General features: G+C 42.2%; 2 protein-coding genes across 2 annotated transcripts; one reads left to right on the top strand and one right to left on the bottom strand.

Moving 5' to 3' along the window:
* Positions 1-1,108: 1,108 nt before the first annotated feature.
* On the top strand, positions 1,109-5,578 carry p2rx2 (purinergic receptor P2X, ligand-gated ion channel, 2; the record flags this gene model as incomplete). Its single annotated transcript, XM_084054188.1, has 12 exons — positions 1,109-1,248; positions 1,881-2,016; positions 2,386-2,457; positions 3,063-3,138; positions 3,437-3,533; positions 3,621-3,701; positions 4,002-4,155; positions 4,437-4,567; positions 4,691-4,781; positions 4,885-4,950; positions 5,041-5,118; positions 5,437-5,578. 12 exons carry the CDS (start codon positions 1,109-1,111, stop codon positions 5,530-5,532), a joined length of 1,218 nt encoding a protein of 405 aa, XP_083910314.1. The 3' UTR covers positions 5,533-5,578.
* A 1,453-nt stretch (positions 5,579-7,031) lies between these two features.
* pole (polymerase (DNA directed), epsilon) lies at positions 7,032-25,387 on the bottom strand. The gene is made up of 47 exons (XM_084056301.1): positions 25,172-25,387; positions 24,732-24,858; positions 23,737-23,817; positions 23,581-23,625; positions 23,375-23,467; positions 22,786-22,940; positions 22,318-22,462; positions 22,145-22,225; positions 21,921-22,028; positions 21,711-21,821; positions 21,505-21,590; positions 21,284-21,403; positions 21,030-21,162; positions 20,822-20,935; positions 20,492-20,704; positions 20,279-20,386; positions 19,855-19,983; positions 19,098-19,200; positions 18,679-18,825; positions 18,369-18,514; positions 18,076-18,224; positions 17,827-17,919; positions 17,403-17,705; positions 17,081-17,276; positions 16,576-16,790; positions 16,222-16,324; positions 16,002-16,082; positions 15,770-15,892; positions 15,163-15,372; positions 14,328-14,540; positions 13,844-13,987; positions 13,580-13,720; positions 13,089-13,349; positions 12,743-12,919; positions 12,433-12,656; positions 12,017-12,237; positions 11,456-11,660; positions 10,945-11,118; positions 10,356-10,481; positions 9,880-10,012; positions 9,594-9,801; positions 9,215-9,346; positions 8,341-8,534; positions 7,969-8,169; positions 7,676-7,801; positions 7,486-7,575; positions 7,032-7,388 (listed from the first exon to the last, which is right to left on the bottom strand). Exons 1-47 carry the CDS (start codon positions 25,243-25,245, stop codon positions 7,266-7,268), a joined length of 6,885 nt encoding a protein of 2,294 aa, XP_083912427.1. The 5' UTR covers positions 25,246-25,387; the 3' UTR covers positions 7,032-7,265.
* Between the last annotated feature and the right edge of the window lie 177 nt (positions 25,388-25,564).

Below are 25,564 nucleotides of genomic sequence, written 5' to 3'. Positions count from 1 at the left end.
AAGTACACTTTAGAAACAAGTCCAAAAAATTGCAACCCGCAACTACCTTTAGAAGTCTCTTTAGACTCACTTATAATAAGCCGACATGGCAACGCTGGGCGAGGACCCAAAAGTAGTTCCTTTCTGCGCCTGAATAAAATGTACAGCTCCGATATGTGTGTGTGTGTGTGTGTGTGTGTGTGTGTGTGTGTGTGTGTGTGTGTGTGTGTGTGTGTGTGTGTGTGTGTGTGTGTGTGTGTGTGTGTGTGTGTGTGTGTGTGTGTGTGTGTGTGTGTGTGTGTGTGTGTGTGCGTGCGTGTGTATGCGCGCGCACGCGTGTATCTGCGTGTGTGTATCTGTATCTGACTGAAGTTTACAGTGTAATACAGTCAGATAATCTGGCTAAATGAAACCCACTCTTCTCTTAAAGGCAGGGTGATTTTCTTTGGTTAAAATAAGTGTTAGATAGCTATATTCTGATAGTACTCAACTCATTGCATTTGCAATAGAGTGTTTGTTCAGTAACAGGAGTGCATTTTCAGGTTAGGATACCAATTTTATAATTAGGATAGAGAACTCAGACAGGATACAGATTAAAAAAGTGAAGACACAGAAATGAGCAGACATTAGACAAAGGAGAGAGTACCCATTATTGATCAGCTTAATTTTTAGAGTGTTCCAGTTCCAATTTTGTCTGCTCATTTCTTTGTCATTCACTTCAATTTCATCTGTATCCTGTCTGAGTTCTCTATCCTGATTGGATAAAATTGGTATCCTTTTTGGTATAATTCTTTTCCCCTGTTTAATAAAGAGCTGGAGAGACATGGAGACAACGGTTACTGAACAAACACTCTATGTCTATAGCAACGAGTATCAGAATATAGAGCTATTTAACTCTTATTTTAACCAAAGAAAATCACTTACCCTACCTTGGGGGTCAGCACTGGATGAGAAGGGTGTAGAGAGAGAGGGGGGGGGGGGGGTTAGAGAGAGGGGGTAGAGAGGGAGAGAGGTAGAGAGGGAGAGGGGTAGGGGTAGGGAGCATAGAGAGCAAACAGACTTCACCAGACACCAGTCACACAAGACATCAGGAGACATCTGTGCAACACAGACAGTACTTAACATCATAATGGGCCTGCGTGAGTTCATTAAGGATTATTTTCTTGGTTTCTGGGACTATGAAACTCCAAAGGTAATGGTGGTTAAAAACAGAACTCTTGGAGTCATCTATAGGGGTGTGCAGTTTCTTGTGATGACGTATTTCATCTGGTGAGCTTTGCATTCATGTTTTTGCATGTCTTCACTGAAAGTAAACATCTGAATGACTCATTTTGATCTAAATGTCACTTTGTTGTGTTCTATCTTAGGTTCACATTATGTCAAGTAAAATTAGTCTTTCATGTGTCCTTAAGGCATTTTTATTATTTTTTTGGACATGAATTAACAGTAAATAATAAAACCTGATTCTTATGCAGTAAATGGCTATCTGGGTATGGGGGCAACATTAGAATGTAATCAATTAAGATCCAAACATCTTAATTGAGCCTATGAAGGCAAAAAAGACCAGTGGTTTCATATTCCCCAAAAGCTGAAATTAACATTGTGGTGATAAAAAGCCTCCCATTTGCAATTAGCTCTCAGAACATATCAGCACAAATGCACAGTACAATTGATGGCAATATAACTGAGGCACCAATGTCAAGAGAGATGTAATAGTCTCACAGGCGATTAATGAGCAGATCATTTCTCTAAAAAGGCTAATTTTCATACTTTGTGGTCTATTGGAAGCACTTCAGCTTCATTTGAGAGCTGCTGAATCCAGAGAAACTGCTTTAATGGAATAATGTTTGTCATCACATTCAATCAGTAATATCTTTAATATTGGTCAAATCATTCAACAGGTATGTATTTATAAGTGAGAAAGCATATCAAGAAAGTGAAACTCGTCCAGAGAGCTCAGTTTACACTAGGATGAAGGGCATAGCAATTCAGGAAGACCATATCGTGGACACAGTGGAGTATGTCCGACCCTCTGAGGTTAGTCCACCACACTGTCCCATCTAACGTTGGCTATTTGAAAATAGCAGATTGGCTATTTGAAAACAGCAGATTTACAAGCTCACAATGACATGCTGTGAGCTTGTAGATCTGCTTTTCAAAAGTCTCTTGAAAACATTTGAATATCTTTGAAACAACACAAATTTTGTATGGGGACCCTAACTCCCTGGCACAAAATCTTGGGGGCCAAATACATATTTATTTTGGGGTCCCTGACGTGAAAAAGTTTGAGAACCACTTATCTAACGTATTAAACAGCACAGAAGAAACCTAATTATACCTGTCAGTGTGTTTATCTTTTCATGCAAGCATTGCATCCATTTTGTTATATTGTGTTTTGCCTTCTAGGGTGGAGATGTAATTAGCGCGATACTAAGACGTGAGGTCACCTATGATCAGAGGCAAGGAGAGTGTGCAGAGGTGAGAGGTCAGCAAGAATTTGTTCACAGCCACAGAGTCAGTGTTCAAATTAATAAACAGAAGATTAGGGGCATTTGAGACTATCCATACCCAGTGATGGAAGATTACTCAGACTCTTTACTTTAGTAAAAGTACAATACCACAGTACTCTGTTACACAAGTTATACAAGTAAGTCATATATTCAAAAGTTTGCTTGAGTAAAAGTACAGAAGTATTTACAACGTGTCGTATTGTAGATTGGTTATTTTCAAATAACCGAAGTATAGAATTGGGCTTAAATTGGAAATGCATGTTTTGTATTAATAATCTAAATCTGCAATGTAACTAAAATAAGTGTAAACTATCAAAAAGTTTAAACACTTAAATAAAGTAAATGTACCTCAAAATTCTTTGGTGTTAATTTAACTCCAGAAATGTAAAGATTTGCCATTTGTTTTTTGTTTTTATTCCAGGAATAAAATGAACACAGAGGGTTTTACTGTAGTGCAACATCACTTCTGCGTAATACACAGGAAAAGAAAATGCAATAAAGGTGTATCAGTTACATGGCTACTAACCACTGGCAGGAAATAATCCTCCCATCTATCCCATGGTTTCATTTCAGCATTTCTCTGTTCCCAACGCCAACTGTACAACAGATTCTGACTGTGTCCCGGGACAGGTTGACTTTGATGGCCATGGTATGTTTGTTATTTCCCTCTGAAACAGTGGTTGTCAACATGGGCCGGGTGGATATTGCAAGTGGGCCCCCAAAAACAAAGATTTGAAAGATAAAATAACATTAATATTGAAAACACGGCAGCCGAATGGCCGTGTTAAGCAGTCACATGGGGAGCCGCAAACGTTTTCAAGATTTTCAAGTGGGCCGTGATCCAGAAAAGGTTGAGAACCACCGCTCTAAAAACTTCTTCCAGTGTCACAATTTGTCTGTATTTGTCTAACAGTTTTTGCATGTCCAAACTTAAATGCTCTCTGCAGGCAAGAGAACTGGCCGTTGTGTTCCATATTACAATCAAACCTTCAAAACCTGCCAGATACAAACTTGGTGTCCTGTTGAGGGATATGCCACTGTAAGGTACAGTACAGCTCTCCTACTTTGCACCAAGAGTATGTACTATGCTTGATTTCAGTCTAAAAGTCATACTTCTGTTATATTCAACAGGGAGCCGGCATTAGTGAAAGCCATCAATTTCACCGTCTTCATTAGGAATTCTGTTCACTTCCCCAAACTTAAAGTACTGAGGTATAGTCTGCTGCTCTCTCTCTCTCTCTCTCTCTCTCTCTCTCTCTCTCTCTCTCTCTCTCTCTCGCACGCACACACACACACACACACACACACACACACACACACACACACACACACACACACACACACACACACACACACACACACACACACACACACACACACACACACACACACACACACACACACACACACACACACACACACACACACACACACACACACACACACACACACACACACACACACACATTTCATTCATTGATTAAACCATCTTCCCGTTCTCATTTGTGGCAGAGGTAATGTCAGAGAAGAACCAAACAAACGCAGTCTGCATAAATTTCTCAACAAGTGTCGTTATGATGTGGAGAAAGAACCCTACTGCCCCGTCTTCAGACTGGGCTACATCGCAGAACAAGCAAGAGAGAATTTCAGTGAACTCTGCAAGACTGTAAGTGTGTGGTATGCACTGTAATTCTCACTAGTTCAAAGTGGATGGATGCTTTAAGATTCAGAAGAAAAGTATTGGTTATATTATAACATCTATGAAGGTTTCTAAAGCCTGACTTTAGCTTTGTCGTATGACGGTGCTGTGCGCCAAAATAGCAGATCTACAAGTTCACAATGCGTAGGTAGAGGGTACTAGGCATTGTGAGCTTGTAGATCTGCAAGATCTGCTATTGTATAACGGAGTACATTATGTACATTAAGCATAATTATTCTCTCTGCCAGGGAGGCGTGATTGGTGTTTGTATCAACTGGAAGTGTGACCTGGATTTGGATTCCTCTCATTGTAAACCCACATATTCCTTCCGTCGCCTTGATGTTCGAAAGGATCTGCCCAGCTCTGGTTACTACTATAGGTAACATCCAAAACAGGGTGTCTGTACAGTATATAAATATTAACCTTGGTTTGCCTTTGTGATTTGGATCTGCTGCAGCTCCCTTCTCTGTCTTTTTCTTCAACTTCTCTATGCAATACATAGATTTGCCAAGTTTTACAGCAAAAATGGAGTAGAGTCTCGGACACTTATCAAAGCCTATGGTATCCGACTGGATGTCATCGTTCATGGACATGTAAGAAGATCTCTCTATCAACACTGAATATTTAAGATATTTATTTCTTTTCAGCTCTGTGTTGGAGTTCTCTCTTACGTACTTGAATGTGATGTCTTTGCAGGCTGGTAAATTCAGTCTCATCCCAACCATCATAAACGCAGTGACTGCCATGACATCGGTTGGAATTGTAAGGTCTTAGTCTAATCTTTCCTTGGTTGTTTTGTGACTGTAAAATTAACCCCATAACTCAATTTGCTTATTGTTTTGTCCACTGAAGTGTTCCATAATCTGTGACTGGATCATGCTGACTTTCATTGACAAGAATGAGGTGTACAGTGATAGGAAATTTGACGACGTGAGTAACAAAAGTTTTATTTTAATGTTTCATGATTTGCACACTAAGTTCAGCCATATCTAAAGATTAGTTTGAACAGCTGTACTGTAGTTTTTGACCAATGTCAAAGGGAGCTTGGCACTTCCAAGGATCCAAGTTTATTCATTTGAAACACTACTCAGTTTATTTTGCAGCAATATAAGCAAAAAATTACTCCTTCTGTGCTGCGTAATGTGTTTGGTTACAGCCATAAAACGATTACTTTTGTATTTTAGAAAAGAACAGGGTAACTTATTCCTGTTTAAGTAGATAATGTTGTCTTTTTCCCTACCTCGACAGGTACTTAGCAAAGAGCCTGCAAAGAGTTCCTCAGAGTTCATTTTCGTCAGCTATGGCTCAAATCTTTCAGACCTGTCAGATGGCGTGCCACTGTGACGTTGAGCTGAACTTCCACTAGCCCATGTGACCAAGTGTATTGATGCTCCTGTCACTTCAGACTTTGAGTGATGTCTCAGGTGCCTGTCAAGGCAGTTTAATTAGCCACTGTGCCGATCATTGTGGGAATTAATTGAAATAAGAGCTATAAATGGTGGCATCTTGATGGATGACTATTAGTATGTGCAAATGTACTGTGACAGAAATACCCCAAAGGAGTGGGGAGCATACAGTATTATATATCATAGTACTTTTATTTTATTTTACACCAACTTTGATGTTGTAAAAAAAAAACTAAGGATCTCAACAACACTGTAGTGGATGCATTGTTTTGATTTCATGAATAGAACATGCAGAACATTTATGCAGGGAGAGTTCTATACCCTGTCACAGATGTCAATTTAAAGTTTTAAACCAATGTATTTTTGACATTCAAACCCAACAATAAATGTTCTTTATCAACTTGAAATCTGTTATATCATATACAACCATATGTATAATATAAAATGTAATTTCACTTGCAACTAAGAATGTGCTTCAAAATGTTATTGCTGCAGGAAAACAAAAATTGGATAAGATATGTGTCAAAACCATTATTCTGAATATTTGCTTTGTATTTCAAGGTAGTGTGATCAAACTAATGACTGAATAGAGGAAGAAAAAGGCAAGGGATGAGGACAGCAACTCTCAGAACAGTAATCAAATAATGCTGACATTTCCCACAAAATGGTTTTGTCTAACAAGATTGTGGGGAAGTGTGAATCCATCCTGGAAAGAGTAATACAAACGTCAATATGTGGAGGACTCTAATCTGATAAGCAATAGATCAGTCTTTCAAAAACAGATAAGATATGTAGTGAAACGACATCACATAAAATGAACATGTTTTATATGTAACAACATACCTTTAACAATGAAGCAATTAAATAATTGATGTCTTAATTTGGTGATTTGTACAAAATAATATTTTTGCTATGCTGCGAGGGCAAATTGTGCTTTTTATTTAGAAAATGTATGAAAAGTTTAAAAGAAACAATGGAAGAACAAGGAAATGACAGGCATAGTTTAGAAGTGTACAGTAAGTGCTTTTATTCCTTCATTTGAGACAACTGATCTGTCAGGAGCTCCGAGCAGCCAATCTAATTGTGTCTCAGTTCAGGGTCTGAAATGTAATTATTGCCCATCAGACCAAGTGAGTCATCTATGGAACAATGAGGTTAAGATGGAGGAGGTCCATAAATAGATATAATAGTGATCTGAGTGGAGAAGTGGTGTGCATGAGGACCCTCTCATCCTGTGACAATTCCTTTGAGACATTAGCGGTCAATTGTGGAGAAAGCATCAGCAAAGTGTGAAATGATTGATGAATGTCCCCAATCGTGATGGCATTGACAACTGTGTAACTGGGGTGGGAGGGGGGTGCATACATGTAACAACAAAAAATTATTTGTATAATTAGAAAACATATTTATTGTAAATAAAACAAAATCAAAAAAGTCTGACAATGTATATACTTTTATTCACAATTACAAAATCGCATGGTCAAGGATACAGTCAAAAGCCACTCTTTTCTACTCCAAACCACAATAAAATAAAATTGAACAGTGACTTCCAGGCTTTCTTATTCACACACATACAGAATGAAACATGAGAGGCACGGTAATAGCTTCCTGTTGTCAAAAGGATGATCATCCCAATCAGGGAGGTTAGCATCTCTGCGACTAATGTTACAGTTAGTGAGTGATCGAGCTGATCTGAGGGCTCATCGCCAGCAGCCAGTCAATGGTTTCGTTGAGGAAGGTCATGTCATAGTGGGAGGCGATGTTCCGGAACACTTTGATTTGCTCAGAAAGATTCTTTGAAAGAAACAAGCATAGTTTTGAGTAAGCTGTCAGCTGGGAAGATTATTATTCAATCAGTTATGCAATCATGCAATGCTTCTGGAGTACAAACCTTGGTTGGAAAGGTGAGGGCAAAGTCCCCAGCACATTTGCAGTAGAGAGGCATGTTTGCTTCTTTCACCCCTTTACACTTGCTGCACATCTGTGAAGGACAGTGTTTTTTTAGTAGTCAGAAAGCCTCAGGAAAAGGTTCAGAAAGCAATAAAAAAGATGCATTATCTATTCAAGATGTCTTCATTCACCAGGTCCTGTAGAGTGTAGCTCATTAATTTCTTCTGCAGGGCTTCAACCAGGGCCATCTCAATCGACTCAGTTTCATACTGGGCTTGGCAGTTAGAGCAGAACCACTGGGGCACCACAGACCCATCCTGCAAGACATCCAACATAAAATTGAACTAATGAAGAAACAAGTTAATCTCCACAGAAGGAATGTAGATTAGAGTGCAACTTTGAGTAAAAGTGGCATTGTAACTACTGGGTGTTTGAGACTCAGAGACTATGTTCATAGTCTCTCTTCCCTCTACTTGGCTCTGACCTGGGACATCGAAGGGTCCTTGCAGAGGTCAAGGTCACGACAGAAATTGCAGAGGTGGCAGATGACCTCTGGCAGGATGTAGGAATTACAGGGGTCACGGAACTGTGCATCCTCTGAGAATTCTCCGACGTCCACTAGGCGCAGCAGGTCTCTCTTCAGCTTGTTCACCTGGTTCGTTATGTTAGCATCAAGAGAAAGGACCTACACAGAAAGGAGACATTTTTATTATTCTAGTATCATCTCTCCAGTGATGCCTGCTTATCTACATGATTTGAATTTCATGCATAAATGATGGTGTGGACCATCGTTTGTGCTGCAGATATAATTGTGAACATACTACAAATGTTTGATAGGTGTGGTGTGATGGTGTACCTGGCAGACATATTTGATAAACTCCAAGCCTGGGTTGTTGAGCGACAGGTGGGAACCAGGCAGGTTAGGGAACATTTCTGAAGGTTGGGTGACACTCCTGGTGCCCGTCACCTTCTTCTGGATTTTTTGAGTGATGGTGAAAAAGTTCTGTGTCAACTCATTGGACACGTAATCCTGAGAGAAGGAGATCATACCTATGCAACAGATTTAGAACATTGCAACATTAGCTTTAGAATATTTGTTTTTCTATTCATCGAATAACTGAGAAGCACATTTATTTAAATATATCTTTATGTGAATAAATTCCAATAGATTTTTTATATTCAACTAAATTGATTACCCTAGTCTGATTTATTAACCACCTAACAACATGCCCCCTAGCGTCCCTATTCTGGGCATGTCTTAATAGGCGAACATTCGGCAACAATAGGAAAACATTCAGCGAAAATAGCAGATTTACACGCTAACAACGGATCACGTTTGTAGATCGGCTATTTTCAGTGATGAGATTTGAAGTAGAGGGAAAAAATGGAGCAGACCAAGTATAGAGCAGACCCCTGGCACTCTGGTCAGCAAAGTATATAGAGTTGAACTGGTTATGCCCTTTTTTGGATTCTGTCGTACAATGGTGTAGTAAAAACAAATAGCAAAAACAGACGATCTACAAGCTTTAAGACACGTTGAGAGCTTGTAGAAATGCTATTTCAGTATTTTTGAAAATGTTAGATTTCATGGTCTGATTTTGGCGACAGAGCAAAACGTTCATGTTTCAGCTCCATAGAGTTCAGCTCCGGTGAGCATGGATGCACGGACGGTGAGTTGGATGCGTCTTTTCTTAATCAGATCGCAGGCCTATCAGAATCACTGAACTTACCAGGAAGTGCACTTAGGTCTCCCGCTGTTTGCTGGGAAGCCTGGCTGCCTCCCCTCCTCTTGACTGGTGTTGCTCCGGGGGCATTGCGTCTCAGTTCCTCCTTCATACTTTGGTAAACAGCTGCGATGTAAGCTGAAAAGGGGATGGTGTGTTAAAAAACAACAACAACAACAGGGTGACACAAGTGGGGTTTATTTGAAAGATTTTCCAATGAGTCGACAGGACAAGCTGCAATCAAACAAGGGCTGTTAGGACTACACGCAAAGTTTAAAATCACAGCACTACTTAAAACTGCTGATAAGTATAATACCATAGCCAATGCCTGCAGCATCGTAGGGGTACAACACATTATTCAGGTAATTACATATTCTAGATTTACCTGATACAATCATGAGGAAGTATTTTTGACAAGAGGCTGTTTGCGGTAGATACTGCATGATGTTCCAGTTGCTCTCGATCAGCTCCTCTACCTCGTCGCTCTCTCCATCTCTGTCGCCTTCCTCGTCATTGCCCTCCACTTCCTCCTCATCCTCACTGCCGTCTTCCTCTCCATCCCCTCTACTCTTTTTCTTTTGCGTGGCGCCATCCTAAAAGAAACATGACGGGAACTTAGTTCTGTGAAGGAAAAAAGTCAACTAGCTGAGAGGGGAAGCGGTCTGAGGTACCTCTCCACACAGGATGTTGGTGGGCAGTTTTCCCTTCACTCCTCCATAGTTGGCTGGGTCCATCCACAGCAGGAACTCCCAGCATCGAGAGAAGGAGATGGACAGGGAGTGGAAGATCTCCCGGGAATGTATGCTGTCAGGGGAAGGGTAAAACATTCAGGTATGTGATTTTTTTTGTGTGGCCTTTCTTGAATTCAAATTAATGCTAAATGGGAGGCAGCAAAGTAGGAGAAGCCACAGGAAACAGGATGATTTGACTTCCTTGGCCAGTAGGCCATGCGGTTCCAGAGGTGAGGACCTTAACCACAACACCATTTCTGGACATAATGTCATAGTTTCCAGTGAAAAAATGTCCAGTTCTTCTGTCTCTACTTTCTCACTTAAGTAGGGTCTTTCTTGGATCTTTCCTGTGGAGGATTTTGAAGTAGTGACATTTAGTCTGATGGTAGTATTAAGGTGGAATAAATATTTCTAACCTGTTGGTGATGTATTCCACGTAGCCAATGGCATCGTCAATCCTGCGTTTTTTCGTACACAGAATGATGCGGTTGAAGTTCCCGTAGACCACAGAAGAACCGAGACGCTTAAACTCTGCAATCAGCCTAAATTGAGAAGATCAGATGTTATTTTAAGTTGTGACACTGTTACACTGAGATAAATACATGGAAGAAGTCAAATGTCATAATAGAAGAAAATGTAAATCACACAATGTGATTTCAAAAGACCTTAAATCTGGAGAGATTGTTTACAATCAGAATTGATTTTAAATGTAGGTATGAATATTTAACCACTAAAAACCTATATACTTTGCTGATCGGGGGCCCCCAGGGTCTATACTTGGCCCCCTCCTTTTTTCCCATTACTAAATCTTTTCATCGAAAATAGCTGTTCTACAAGCTCACACAACGTGTCTGTAGATCTGTCATTTTCGCTGAATGTTTGCCTTTTATGGCATGCCCAGAATAGGGATGCTAGGGTTCATGTGGTTAAATGGAGATATATGTGATCTGGGTGTAAATGACATTAATGACACAGGATTGGATGGCGTGGACGGGTGTCACTTACTGCAGGAAGACCTTTTTCATCATGTTGTGCAGGGTGCGGTGCAGTGCGGGGTCGTACAGCAGCGAGCTGGGGGAGCGCAGCCACCGGTAGAAGTGCATCACCTGGTTGTCTGCGTAGACATTGTGGAACTGGGTGATCTCCCTGACCCAGCCCACAACCATGCTCTTCAGAATCCTACAAACAGCACACAGTAAGTACCAGTAGAATATGTCAACCCACTTTCAACCTGGCATACCCCTATTTCAAGCATGTAATTATACGTAGGTGAAAATGATGAAATGATTGAAAATCATATAAAAACAAAACTAAGAAAATTGCTGGTCTACAAGCTCACCTGTTGCGATGCGTTGTGAGCTTGTAGATTGGATAGGTTTAAAAAAAAAAAGGCATACTATAATTGCCATGAACAAATAAGGGGGTCCAACAATTACCTCATGAACAAAGTAAGAGCCTCAATATTTCTCATGGATAACTTTCAACAGTATGTTGACCTGCCCCAACGGTAACAGACCTGAAGGTGTTGGAGCAGAGGGCCGTCTCGTCATAGCTAGCGAGGGCGCTGGCTCCCTGGTTTCCTGACATCATGTCCTCCAGTGAAGCCTGCTGGATGACATCAAAGCTGACGCCCAGACTGGCTCCTCCCTCCATGTCATTCACATGCTGCGACTGAAGGATGGTGTTCACCGCCAAGCTCTGCAGGTCCAGCTCCACACACGCTGAGAAACAAGGCAATTACACACACACTGTTCATTTGTTCTTTTATTTAAAAATTTAAACGCAAACAAACGCAGCCGTGATCTAGTATTCCCCCGTATTCTTTTTTTAAATGGCATGGCACCGAAGGGACCAGTTGTACCATCTCCTTTACGAGAGACCTGGCCAAGAAGGGCAACACATTCAGTTTTCTACAAAACATAACACCCTACAAAAGGAGGGTCAGTAAAATGTGCCAAAAGCAATCAACAGCTACAAACATTTAAAATTCCAGATAGACTCGACTATTCCAATCCAGACAAAAAGTGCAGAATACATCAATGCTCAATCTTCAATAAGCACAACTGTCATTGCGTACCTGTGGAGTAGCACCCTTGCATGTTGATCTCCACAGAGCCTCTTTCGTCACTTTCCATGACCAGGCGACTGTCGTCTGCCTCCTTACCCCCCAGGTCGGGCCTGGCTGTGGGGGAGAGCCACAGCAGGTGGTTGTGCTTCATCAGGTGTCTGGCCAAGAACAGATCTGAGCCGAAGATGGACACATCCTTAGGGAGGTTCCCCACTGGTAAGTGGTAGTACCTGAGAACAAGAAGAACGGGGAATAGTCAGAGAGGGATGAGTTGAGTTGCCACTTTAACAAAGAAAGAACATCTGGACATTGAAACAAAATAAAAATATTTGTTAACAGACCTACAGTTACAAGAGAGCGTGTTAGGGTTAGGGTCTACACCGGCCCCAGATTGTGTGTGTGTGTGTGTGTCAGTCCCAAGGTACCTGGCCATGTCGAAAGCCTGTGACAGGCAGCTGTCCAGGTTGAGATAGTGGCGGATCATGCGTCGGGCACCGTGGCGTTGCCAGTCGAGCACATTGTAGCTGATTTCGTCCACTACGTGCACGGGAACCACAGGGAACTCCTCCAGCACTGGCATCTGTGCTGCCAGTCGCCGCAACTCCCAGTTAGACTGCACTGCTATCAGGGTGGGTCCGCGACGCTCTTCCTACAAGAGGCGAGACTCCATGTTGATTAATCCTAACATTAATGAGAGACTGGAAAATCGGAAGGTTAAGGAGGAGTTTATTTTACCTTGTAGTTGAGCAGTATGCGCTGCAGAGCCCGGCTGATTGCCTTGGCATCGTTCTCAGCCCGCACCTCAAAGTTGTGCTTTTCCGGAGGCAGGAGGTCCTCGGTAGTCTTCTCCAGGAGAGCTGTGCGTTCTGCTCCGTAAACGGTACTCAGGTTGGGCATTTGGTTGCTTCGGACCTTAGGTTAATTTAAAGACAGGCCGTTACGTGTCATTTACTGCAGTGGCTGGGATTAAATTCTTTAAAATAATCTGAATAAGCAGTAGCGGTCGTGAAAGTGTTTTTAACACAAAGTTAAGAAGCTGGTCGTGATGGACGAGGTGAGGTAAAGGTTGTATTTTTCTTACTGTGTCCAGGACAAAGACACTGGCCTTGCGTTGTGAAGGGATGAACAGACCAAACAGAGCCTTGTGGCCCTGGCTGTGGTGGTACAGATAGATGTGACGAACACTACCAGGTTCCAGGTAGCTGAACTGGGCCAGGGACCTCATGTCCAGATGCTCCAGGTCGAAGGTGTCTGCCTCTCTGCCTGCCAGGTCCCTCACCACCCGCTTATTGACCATACACATGCAGCCCAGCTGCACCAGGGCACGAAACAACAGAGGAACCTACAGAAGAAGCCAAGGGGACCAGAGGATTGCATTAACCACTCCACTGTTTGTGGTACATGTGGACATAATCAATCATCTTTGATACATAAATATAGCTAAACCTAATATTATAATAAATCTAGAATCAACAAATCCTATAACCGTAATCGTTTTTTTAAATGGCTGCATAATTAAAGTACAGCTGGAGTCAGACATGTTTCTTAGAGGCATAAAATACAATACGTTACCTGTGTTTCATAGACCCCCTCAATATCTGGGGCAGAGAGGTCAGCGTTAATTTCATTGATGTGTTCTTGGTACATGTCCTCTGGTACAGAGTACTGGTACAGATAGTAGACCATGTTGGAGCGAGGCAGCAAGCGGTTCACCTGAAAGCATAAGACGTCACCTCACTGTAACATAATCACAGCTGCTGACAAAGAGTCCATTGTACTGTAGTATGATTATTTGCCCTACAGTTAGCCTACTGTAACAAGCCTTCATGTGTGTACCTTTTTGTATGCGACTCCCTCCTCTTGCTTGGGGACTTTCTGATTGACATAGAAGACCCGCGGGATGTTGAGCTTCATGCAGTGGAGGTCATTTCCAATCACAGCCCATAACTTGTACAGACCAGGATGACTTGTCTCTGCAATCTGAAAGGGGAGGGAAAAGGACTGGCCAGTTAGAAACTTTACAATACTACTAAGTCCTATTTTAAATACCACTACAAGTCTTACTTACACTACCACAAGTCCCTTTTACAATACCACTACAAGTGCCATTTACAAAACCAATACAAGTCCCATTTACAAAAACAATACAAGTCCCTTTTTAAACAACTATTGAATAAAAAAAGAAAGAAGAAATGCTTGACTCGGAGAGCACGCCACCGCAACGTCAGCGGCAGGTTGATGTCTATACACGACAAGTCCCATTTACGATACCCCTCCAAGTCCCATGCGCCCTAAATTACTGTGGATTTTGTCAGTTTACCTGTACAATCTGCCAGGGCATATCCAGGATGCTGCGTGCTGTCTTGCGGAGGAAGCTACCCAGGCCCGTGGTTGGTCCATCTCTGATCAGACCTCCTCCTACAGGTTGGGCCTCTCCATCCAGTAACCTCCTTCTCTTCTTCTTCTCCTTCCTCTGTTTGAGCTGCAGCTCCCACTTCTTCTTATGGTAGCGCAGCCACACCAGACGCTCCTCCTGCAGAGACACATGTGAGATGTTGTTTTTAGTCATTGCCAATTCCCATGTTGCTGCCACTGTTGTTGGGCTGTTGAGGGTGTAGAAAACCGTGTCTCCTCCATCGCTTCTTCTCACCTGACAGTGAGGAGTTTCACCGGGAGAGTGTAACATACGCAGAGGTTTACACTCCCTCAGTTCTCCTTTGGGTGGGGTAGTGGGTATGGTGCACCAGCTTAATGTGTCTGTGTGGAAACTGACTCCCCACTCAACAGACCAACCAGCAGCAAGCCGGCTTCTCACCTGCAATGTTGGGAGCGCCTGGCCGAGCCGCATGTAACACTGGCCGGAATTGAACCCTGGTCTCTGCGGTGGTGGGCAAGTGTTTCACCTCTACGCCACGCAGACTACCGAAGTTTGTCTTTTGAATATTTGTTGACATGACACACACAACAACTTCTAACGACCTTTGTTCACTAGCAAGGAGACATGCTTTAAATATATTATTTAACATTAAATATGTATTTGCTTCCGAGGCTTGACATACTGAACAGGCTTGAAGTTTCCCCACAGAGTTAACTTGAGGGTTCATTTACTATGAAGAAACACTCTACATTCAGACAAGAGGTTACAGTTTGCCTACCCGCGTGTCTCCCATAGGCGGTGGCGGCCCCAGGATCTCTCTCCAGGACTGAGTGAGCTCCATATCCTGAGATTCCACCTGGCTGTCCTCACCCTGCGAGACACGCTTACGCTTGGTGGTTATCAGGATAGCTGGCTTGAGGGGCTTGGCTACTGGCATCCCAAAGTCCTCCATGTCTGCTGACTGTGTGGCCTCCTGGTGCTGGTGAACCTGAGAAGAAAAATGAAATTTAGAGCAAAAGTGTTATAGATCAGTGGTTCTCAAACTTTTTCATGTCAAGGACCCCCAAAATGATATGTATTTGGCCGCGGACCCCCATCTCAAATATTTTATTCCAGGGACCCCCAGAAGCAAAGATTTGAGTTACAAATGTTCGCTTAAAAAAAATATACATTCAAAAGGTTTGCACAAATGTTCAAGAATTTTCAAAAATAGCAGATCTACAAGCTCATAGCGCGGCACTCGGTGCCGCGCTATGAGCCCAGTTTGAGAACCAATGTTTGAGAACCAATGTTATAGATAAGTTAGCGTAGTCTGTGTGTAATGTGAACAAAGCATGCAGTATTTGTCATATGCTGTTGTGTGTGTGTCAAAGAGGTGAACCTACCTGTCTCTTGCCCTCACTGGTGAACAGCTCACTTATCTTCTTCTGTTTGAAGATGTCATTCTTCTCCAAGAGTTTCTTGTGGAGCCAGTCTGGGTGCCTCACTCTGGGCACAGGGTTCTTCACCTTATGATGAGAAGGACACAATCACAATATTTATATCATGGTCATCTGCAGATAAAGACAGGCTGCTCAAGATCAATGAAAAGCATTTTATTTTATTTTTTGCGGTTACCTGTTGCAGAGCTGCTGGTATAGTAATGATTTTCTGGATGGCGCTACCCAACCTCTCAATGTAGTAATTCCAGTCAAGGATCTAAGAGGATAATAGAAGAACTTTTACTGTTAGCAAGAACTGGGAGTTCATTTTAAACAGATAATCAAAGGGACCAATAAGCCATTTATTTTGTATCATTTAAATCAGAATGAAGATTAATGTTTAATTGCATACTTACAGAGCGGATGTCCAAGTCATGGAGGCTGGGCATCTTTAGCCACTTACGCAGGAAATGCTTCATCACACTTGGCTCAGCTTGGAAAATAGCCATAGGAATGGCCCTGACAGAAAGACAAGCAAGAAACAGAAGTCTCTTCTCTGGGTTTTGGACTGGTTCAATCATCATTCATCAGGAAAATGATCATCCATAATCATGTGATTGAAACGTTGAACTTGCAATAAAGAGTGGGAGCGTGTACATATCAATTCAGACTTTATTTTCTTTATGTTAGTCTATTGTTTGTCTTGCACCTGGACACTGCAGTGGATGTGCATGCACGATATCCCTTATCTATGTACATGCAGTACATACCTCTCAGTGACAGGGGCTCCCTCAGGCTTGCGTGAGATGATAAAGCGACAGCTTAGGCCGGCATCCTTCACCATCTGGTCCCCCAGGAACTCAGCCAGCCTCTTTGCTGTGCTGATGGAGGTGGATTTCTGCTCGCCATAGTCCTCCAGCTTCCTAGACATTGAGCGGTTCTCGGAGATCAGCTCAAAGAGCTCTGCATCCGGCATATTGGCAGCCTGCACACACATGATATGATTTATGGGGCAGAGTATTAAGAGCGAGAGATATGAATTGACGTTTCCCTAAATGCATATAAACTACATGAACCATAGCGTCCCTATTCCGGGCATGTTGTAATAGGTGAACAGTCTGCACAAATGGGAGAACATTCAGTAAAAATAGCCAATCTACAAGTTCACTGTTGCGTTGCAACGCAGCCAGTTGTGAGCTTGTAGATATTATCAAAGCTATTTTTTTTCAGCAAAGAGATTTGGCGTGGATATATTATTAATTGGCTGTACTGTACCTTGCTATAGAGCACATCCAGCCAGTAGTCTGCCACTTTGGCCACAGATGCATAGACTTCCTCCAGATTGGTGCCTTTGAGGAAAGCTTCAAACACAGAGGACTGGAAAATCTTAATGAGCTGGAGCTCTCCTCTCCTCTTCACTTCAAAGCCCTTCAGCTCAGCCAAGGAGCCATCCTCATTAAACACAGCATACCTGGACGGGGAAGAGAGACGACACACAAATCAGCTCCATTGTCCATTGGCGCTATCCATTAGCATAAACAGCTTTACAACGACTTTTAATCATAGGAAAATGCACACATTTCCACTATGCTCATACCTTTTCTTCAGCTTCTTCCCTTCCTCCTTGGAGGCGGGCAGGATCATTGCCAGGTAGGGCCCGTCCACTTCAAAGAAGATGCTGTTCTCAGATCTGGTCTCATAGATGAGGTTGACGGGGTCTACCAGCTCCTGGTACTGGTCGTTGGTGAAGCCCTCCTTCACCAAGACGTTCAGCATGGCTCCTGGGTAGGAGATGGTCACCTTGGGCTTCTTCTCGTTGCTGGTCTTCACCACAACGTTCTCAGGAAATGTGTTGGGCAGGACACACCAGATACCATCAGTGTCCAACTCAAGGGGCCGCCTGAGCCACGGAGAAAGTAAGATAATGTGATTCGCGTTTCCACTTCTACATATCTGGACTGCAGTAAGTGGAAGCAGCCTAAGCAATGTATTTGCTTGACCAGCATGTACATTTGACTCACCCTATCTGCTCAATGAGCTCTCTGGCCTGGGTGATGATATTTGCCCCGGTGTAGCACACAATGCCGGCCATTTCCATGGAGTACCAGCGTGCTCTGATGGAGAGAAAAACAAACAAACACATTCGCTATGGAGTCAGACGCATAGCACTGCATACTGTACATGACTTAACACAACCTGATTCCCCATTACAGGTGAATGTTGACATCAGTGACATTGACATTTCCTGACAAAAATGTAAGGTCTCGTACCCTTTCCTCATGACATAGCCATAGAAAGAGTTGAGGATACACTTGTGGGCCAGTTGAAGAGAATCATAGAGGATCTCCATGTTCTTACAGCGCTTCACCTCAGCAGCGTCTCCGCTGTCCTGAGCAACCGACAGCTTCTTCTTCCATACCTGCAAAGAGAAACATTTATTGTATAAACAGTGGTGAAGAAAATAGAATATAAGTGGGTAGTGAAATGGAAGGGAGTGAAATCACTATAATTGTTCAATTTTAATGTGCTTTAATCTCACTATGAAGCCCCCTCTCACAGTTACCTTGTGAAGTCCCTTGAATTCATAGCGTCGGTCCCTGAAAGCTCTGACAGTGTCCACATAGAAGGAGTTCTCCCTCTGGCAGATGGTGGTGACTCTCGTCTCCAGCTTGGTGACATGTACTTTCTTATAGGCCCTCTTGCAGTAGTCTGAAACAAGACAAACCAGCAATATAGAGTTCAGGACAAGGCGTGGGTGCAAAACTGCCAAAATTGCCAACTCATATTAACAGCTACAGGCACAGACAGACAGTGACCAGAAATAAACTTCGATACATAAACAGGATTTCAAACAGAGGTAGCTGGAAGATTACCTGCTAATCGTTTTTTCTCATGCTTTGCCTGGTCCTCACGGTTCAGTGAGTGGAAGGCCCGAGGCGGACCGTTAGGAAAGAAAGGAGGGAACTTCTCTGACTCCAGTTGCTGCTGAATACGGTGGAACTCACTGCGGCTGGCTGGCACTGCAGACACAGGGAGAAATAGTTATGAGGAATAAACTAGGGATGCCACAGAAGAATGACCGTTTCTAGTTGCGTGAAGGAGCCTGATAATAAAGAGATAAAAAAAATGAAAATAAACAATGCCCAGGACAGAAAAGCAAACAGCCTGCCTGTGTGAATGGTAGTTTAGTTTACTCAACCTCTAACTAGTTGTGTAATTATATTGCAAACTACCCTGTGTTGCACTTTTAAAAAGTATTCCTTTGTTACATGTTATGACACATTCAACTTACTGATTTCCCCTCTCCACTGCCAGGCCATTTTCCTCTGACAGGTGGCACCAGGCTTGTTGAAGTCACAGGCAGCACAAGTCACCTCATCCACAATGGCGGACGGCTGCAGAGGTAGAGAGTTACATTTTGGACTTGATGCATTTCCATATATTTCTACGTGCTGTCCTGCTGATTTTTTCCAACAAATATTGAACTTCTTAGAGAAAGACAAAGGCCTGATAAAAACAAATTAACAAAATAGTGACCTTTACAAATTAAATTAATAGTTTTATATTATATTAGTATTTTTATTTAATTTAATACAGGGAGAGTAAACTGGCAGTGATCTCAGAGCACTGGCAGTGAGACTTGCATGCTTTTTTTGCCCTGTAGATGGCTGCCTCTACCATGCTGGTTTCTTTAGTACATATTTAGTACTATATTTAGTAAATGTTTGACTTCGGATCAGAAGTAACACTTTCTTGCAAGTCTACTGGGAAAACCTTAGTATGGGTGCATGCGTTGACATCCAGGCAGTTATTACAACACTAGAGTGCACATGGACAATTTGAGGGTCTTGATAATATCTTTCTTTTTAATTCATTTTTATATTTTTTGCATCCGAATGTCCATACCTTTCCAGGTCTGGAAAACAGTAACTGATAAATCCATATTTTTCAAGACCAGTGCAAGCACCCTGTACTACCTTATCGAGTGATTATGAAAGTAACACGAGCTAACACAACACAAGTTAATTTCACGGTTCGTACTTGTTTACCTGCAGGCGGTTGGTTAGGATGATGTTGGGGTACATTGCTGCAACATCCAGATGGTAGATGAGGGGGCATTCTATCCTGTTTGGGACTTCCTTCAGAGAAATAAGCTTCTTCTTGATGTCGTCGCACACCTGAGAAAACACCAGTTACCCCTTTAACCTGCACAGTTGGTGTTCTTCACTAGGCCTGTCGCACCTTCACCAGTGCCCACAACAGACTATGCATGGCAGGAGCATCCTCTCCCCTGAGTCAGGCCTAAGCCTGACTGCATACCAAAGGTATGCAGTAACGGTAACGGTGTTAAACACATTAAATCACACATCTAATAAAACAGGTAATAGTGCTGTATGACCTCTGACTCTAAGGCCAAATCTTGTACAGTAACATTATGGAACAGGTTAATCATACCATGAACATTTTACTGACCTCATTGAAGTTGGTGACCTGCTCAAAGGGCACCTTCTCCTCTTCCTCAATCGCATGACGCATCGTCATCTCAACCCTATTCAGCAGGAAGTCAAATGCCGCCGGGTTCTGTCAACACGCACCAGAAAACATCATCATCACTGAGAGTCTGATGATCACACAGAGAGAAGTAAAATCGAGAATGAGCGGGGAGATGAAAAGGAGTGCCTGTACCATTTTAAAACGACATGGGATGTCACTGCGGAACACTCCGGACTCCAGCGCCTCCACGTGACCCCCCACGTAGGTCTCAGAGTCCAAGACATGACCGTCATCTGTCATCTTGTTGAAAATCTGTTCCTGTTTGTTTGGGAAGACAATGTTGGCATGGAAAGCCTGCACCATGAGCAACGCCTCGCAGAGCGTTCCAGAACCTTTTCGCAGCACCTAAGTCACAGTAGCAAAAGCAAAAGCACAAATGAAACACAGAAAGTGGTGGAATCAAAGTGGCTTTAATTTCTAGAATGTCTTTCTTTTTGTTGTGAATTGCACATTTAGACCAACCTCATCAGGCTCCATAGGAATGATGGTGCAGAGAGCGAATATGAAGGGGTGAACATATTTCATATAGAGGTAATATGTGGCCACAGCATCTGACACAGAGTAGGTGGCTAATGTCTGATAGGAAGAAGATAAATATCAGTTAAGGCTGCAATGACTGAAACCCATTTCCATCAGCCCCGTCAATCCAGCCTTTGAGCTTTGCCTGTACCTGTGGTTCCTCTGTCGCCATGCGGCACATCTCCTCAGGGTCCAGCTCAACAGGGTCATAGCTCAGCTTGGCCTTAGCAGCTGCTTTCAGGTTCTGGCTGCCCACAGGCAGGTAGCTGTCTCGCTTCACCCACCTGGGACACAGGTAAGAAGCAATATACTATTTAATACAACTTCTAATCTAAACACAAATAATGATATTTAAGGATTTACTTTAGGCAAATGTAGCATGTTCATTGTCAGGGGCATACAAACCTATAGCAGTCCATGTGGATGGCCTGACTCGCCTTGTACTCTCCCTGATTGTCCTTCTGGAAACCAATTTCCCTGTACATATTCAGTCCATGGTGGGCAGCCCTGGTCTCAACAAAAGGCCTTGAAAGATAGAGAAACAACAGGAGTCTTTTGGGGAAACACCACTTAAGTCAATTCAAAACATTCAACATGTTAACTGTTAAGTATATGAAATGACTTACCAATCGAAGAAGTCTCCATTGTAAGTTACAAAAATGTTTGGCTTGGTTTCCTGAACATGATCGAAAAACCTCTGAATGAGTGCCGCCTGAAGCCAAAAGGAAAAACACAGTTTTAGAACAAATAGCTTTATTTAGACTGTAATTCAATATTTCATGACATATATCATTCCTACTACAGCTCTACCATATCACATTCCACTGCTTACTTCATCAACCTCATTGAACACAGTGAAAGGTCCATCATATTCTGGCTTTGGGGTGAATTCAAAGTCTTCAATGTCCTCAGAGACGATCTCTCTGTTTGTTATCAGAAAGCCCTTTATACAAGCAAAATACATTACTTAGCAAATATGCGATGAAAGACATAGGACACATATACAAAGGGGTTATAATAATATTATAATTATAAAACAAACCTGTCCATCAATCATGTAGGAGATCATCATAATCTGATCGGTCTCTGCATCTGGGAATTTTAGAGGAAGTTTGGTGGTTTCTATGTCATAAGCCAAAACAACAGGGTCCTAAAAAAGTAAAACAAAAAACAGAATGTCTGTGTTATATTGAAAATCTAAAATGTGAACTCTGAGGAAATTTGCCATTAGATCTTAGAACTGTGTAGGAAAAAAAAGACGCATACTGGTCGCTCAACAAGGTCATCCCTGCGTACAATCTCCGGAGGATAAGCACTGCCCCTGTATCGGACGTCGTACCAGTGGGCCTGAGGAACAAACGACAATTAGCAACAACACCACTAACACCCGGAGAGACATTTCTATATCACTGAGTTTACAAACTTCCATCCGTCTTTACCACATGAATCTTGAGGTCGATGGACAGGCGCATATGGTAAGGCACGTCATATTCTCTCATGTCGACTATGTTGTCCAACTGGTCTGAAATCTTCTTGGACCTCCCGTCCTCATCTGCTGACATCACGTTTCCACCTGACAAGGCGCTGAAGAGCAGATGATACTTTAGGGGCAGTTTACGGTATCAGGTATAAGGACAAAACAATAAAAGAAACAGGGAATAATATAGCATTGGAATATTGTACTTCCCTTTCCAAACTTAACAAAACGCTGTATACTAGTTTCATGACGAATAGTGAAAATAGCCAATCTACAAGCTCACAATGTGTCGCGATGCATTGTGAGCTTGTAGATCTGCCATTTTCAAAAATTAAATTAATCAATAGAACCTTTTGAAAATGACTATATTGTCATGTGGAATCATGACTATACTACACATGTGGAATCCTCATCTTCAAACAGGCAGTACCTGGATAACATTGAAGTGTAAGTGTCATTGGACTGGTCCCTCTCTCTGTTCTTGCGTACAGCAGGAGAGATCTCACGTTTGACCTTCATGAGGTCGTCCAATGTGTTGAAATACAGCTTGATGTAATTTCTCTTCAGTCCAACCAGGTGGTTAGGCTATGGAGAACACGTCAAGGAGTTTAACAGACATGTTGGTAATGTTTTGGTAGATAACACACAGCCACACACACACACACACACACACACACACACACACACACACACACACACACACACACACACACACACACACACACACACACACACACACACACACACACACGCGTCTTATAAGACCACACTTTTTTCCCCTTCTTTTTCTTTCCCCCACAAAGCCTAGAGTATGTCATGGACATATTGCAGCAAGTTGGTGTTATGACACTAAGGTACATACATATTGTGATAAGTTGAAATATGTAATTCACATAATTGTACATCATTTGTGAAAATTGATAAAGAAAATACAAGGTTTTGATATTAAAACAGTGACATGAGATTGCTCTTATGTTCAATAACTAGAAATCAGTTAATATGAATAGTAAATGTCCCACCAGATCTAGGTCCTCCTTGGGGACCGCTTCCAACTTTGCCAACTTTCCTTGGAACTTCTTGGACAAGAATGAGGTGACTTCTCTTTCACAGTTCTGAATTGAAAGTACAGAGCATTTGTTTGGCGTTTTTCTCTATTTAAAAAAAAAGGTACATCTAGGTATTTTCATAAAATAAAAACATTACCTGCCTTAAGAAATCAACTTACCTTTCTAGTGGCTATGTAAAAATATGGCTTAAAGGGGAGGCCAACCTAAAGGAAAAATACAGATCAAACACAAATATGAAAATAAACAAACAAAAAATGATAACATTGATGACAACAACAAATGTATCTTTCTGGCAATATTATTGTGTTCCTCACCTTGAACCTGCTTCCATCTTCCTGAATGAAATAATAATCCACAGCACTGACCATTCTTTTATCATCATCCAGAATCTCTGTCTGAAAGTAGAAAATGAATTAAATGATATTTGGTGCTCTGCTCTCAAAACAAAATGCAATTTCCTTTAATAGAACCTTATGCACAGTGAAATCCTTTGTCTTCATTTATTCATTTGTAACTCAGTGAGTGTACACAAATATAACCAAATTGATTTGGATACATTTGTACACTCTTCTGAGTTAAAGCATGCAATACTGAACAATGAACATGCTAAATTGTGCAAACGCTATTTGAAGTCATTTTTCTTCCATTGAGAAACTTAGACCCTGGTGTAGGTGTCACTGACAGCTACTGGTTGACAAGTAGTACGGCCTTTAAATCATATAAGTGCAAGATTTCACATACAGGAGGATTGTGTACTGCAGTGGTTCTCAAACTTTTCCATGTCAAAGACCAAATTGATACTTATTAGCCCGCAGACCCCCATTTGAAAAGATATGCCAGTGACCCCCATAAGAGAAGTTTTTTTTTTACAGCTATAGCAGTGATTCTCAACCATTTTAATATCAAGGACCCCCAGTTTGACATGCATAAAGCTACGGACCCCCATTTAATGACATTTCTATCTCTGGGACCCCAATTTATATTGTAAAATCAATGCTAATTTAACTGGGTCCATTTAAAAAGGGTCCATTTGGTTCCATGTGTACACTCTCTGAGTTACAGACCCATAAGGGTCCATTTGGTTCATATCTATCTATCATTTAGCCTGGGACCCCCTGGAACTCCCTCAAGGACCCCTGGGGGTCCCACTTGGAGAACCACTGGTGTGTGTGTGTGTGTGTGTGTGTGTGTGTGTGTGTGTGTGTGTGTGTGTGTGTGTGTGTGTGTGTGTGTGTGTGTGTGTGTGTGTGTGTGTGTGTGTGTGTGTGTGTGTGTGTGTGTGTGTGTGTGCGCGTGTGTGTGTACCTACAGGGTGCATGTTGATGAGCCAGCCTGTCTTCTCCCCTGGTTCTCTCATCCTGTCGAAACCGAAGCGCGTGTCCATCTCGTCGGTGAACTGACTGCGCTCCAGCCGCTTGAGGGCCGAGTTATCATCCCTGGTTGAAAGAGATCCGATCAGAACTGAAATCATATTATCTCCTACTGCATGAACATCTATAGTTGCTGGACGACTTGTGAGTTATTATCGTATCATATAGTCAAGAACGTCACACTATTTGACAAGGGGATTTAGTATGATATGAAACCAGTGGTGGTGAAAAAGTACTCACAATTTTCAAAGAAATGTTACTTTACATCACTGATTGTATCATAGCCAAGAATGTCCAATATTTGAAGTTTAATTTGATATGAAACTATAATTCAGCTAAAAGCAAAGCGTCCTACTTGACTGTCTGCAACACAACTTACTGTTGATTTTCTGAATCTCCTGCTCCTTGTCCTCCGCGGTCAGCTCTCCACCTTCCACTGTTTTGCAAAACCATCTTGTATCGTGGTCTGCAAGTAACACCACGAGAAAATATCCACCGTTCTTCACAGCCTAACAATCATTTGTCCGTTTTCGACGAAGAATAAACCAACACAGTACGATCTGACAGCTGCGATGACCCAGCCTTACACTGTTGTGTGTTCTTAATTTGGCGCGCTCTGGCTGTTGCCGCGAGATCATGGAGGAGCTTCCTGAGCTTAGCCCCTCCCTCCTTGTCACAAGGTGCACGTCAAGCGTTGCCATGTCCGCTTATTATAAGCGACTTTGGCCTTGTTTTTCTGTGAAGTTGCTTGTAAATATTGATGGTTGCGGTT

Source organism: Gymnoscopelus microlampas, assembly GCF_963454915.1.
Source record: "Gymnoscopelus microlampas genome assembly, chromosome: 4".
Classification (NCBI taxonomy): domain Eukaryota; kingdom Metazoa; phylum Chordata; class Actinopteri; order Myctophiformes; family Myctophidae; genus Gymnoscopelus; species Gymnoscopelus microlampas.
This window is presented reverse-complemented; position numbering and strand designations above follow the sequence as displayed.

Coding starts and splice junctions, on each gene's coding strand:
- pole (XM_084056301.1), bottom strand. CDS start 25,245: ATGGTTTTGCAAAACAGTGGAAGGTGGAGAGCTGACCGCGGAGGACAA. Junction 22,941..23,374: donor CCAAGGAGGACCTAGATCTG/GTGGGACATTTA, acceptor TGTTCTCCATAG/CCTAACCACCTGGTTGGACT. Junction 17,706..17,826: donor GAGCTCATTGAGCAGATAGG/GTGAGTCAAATG, acceptor TCCGTGGCTCAG/GCGGCCCCTTGAGTTGGACA.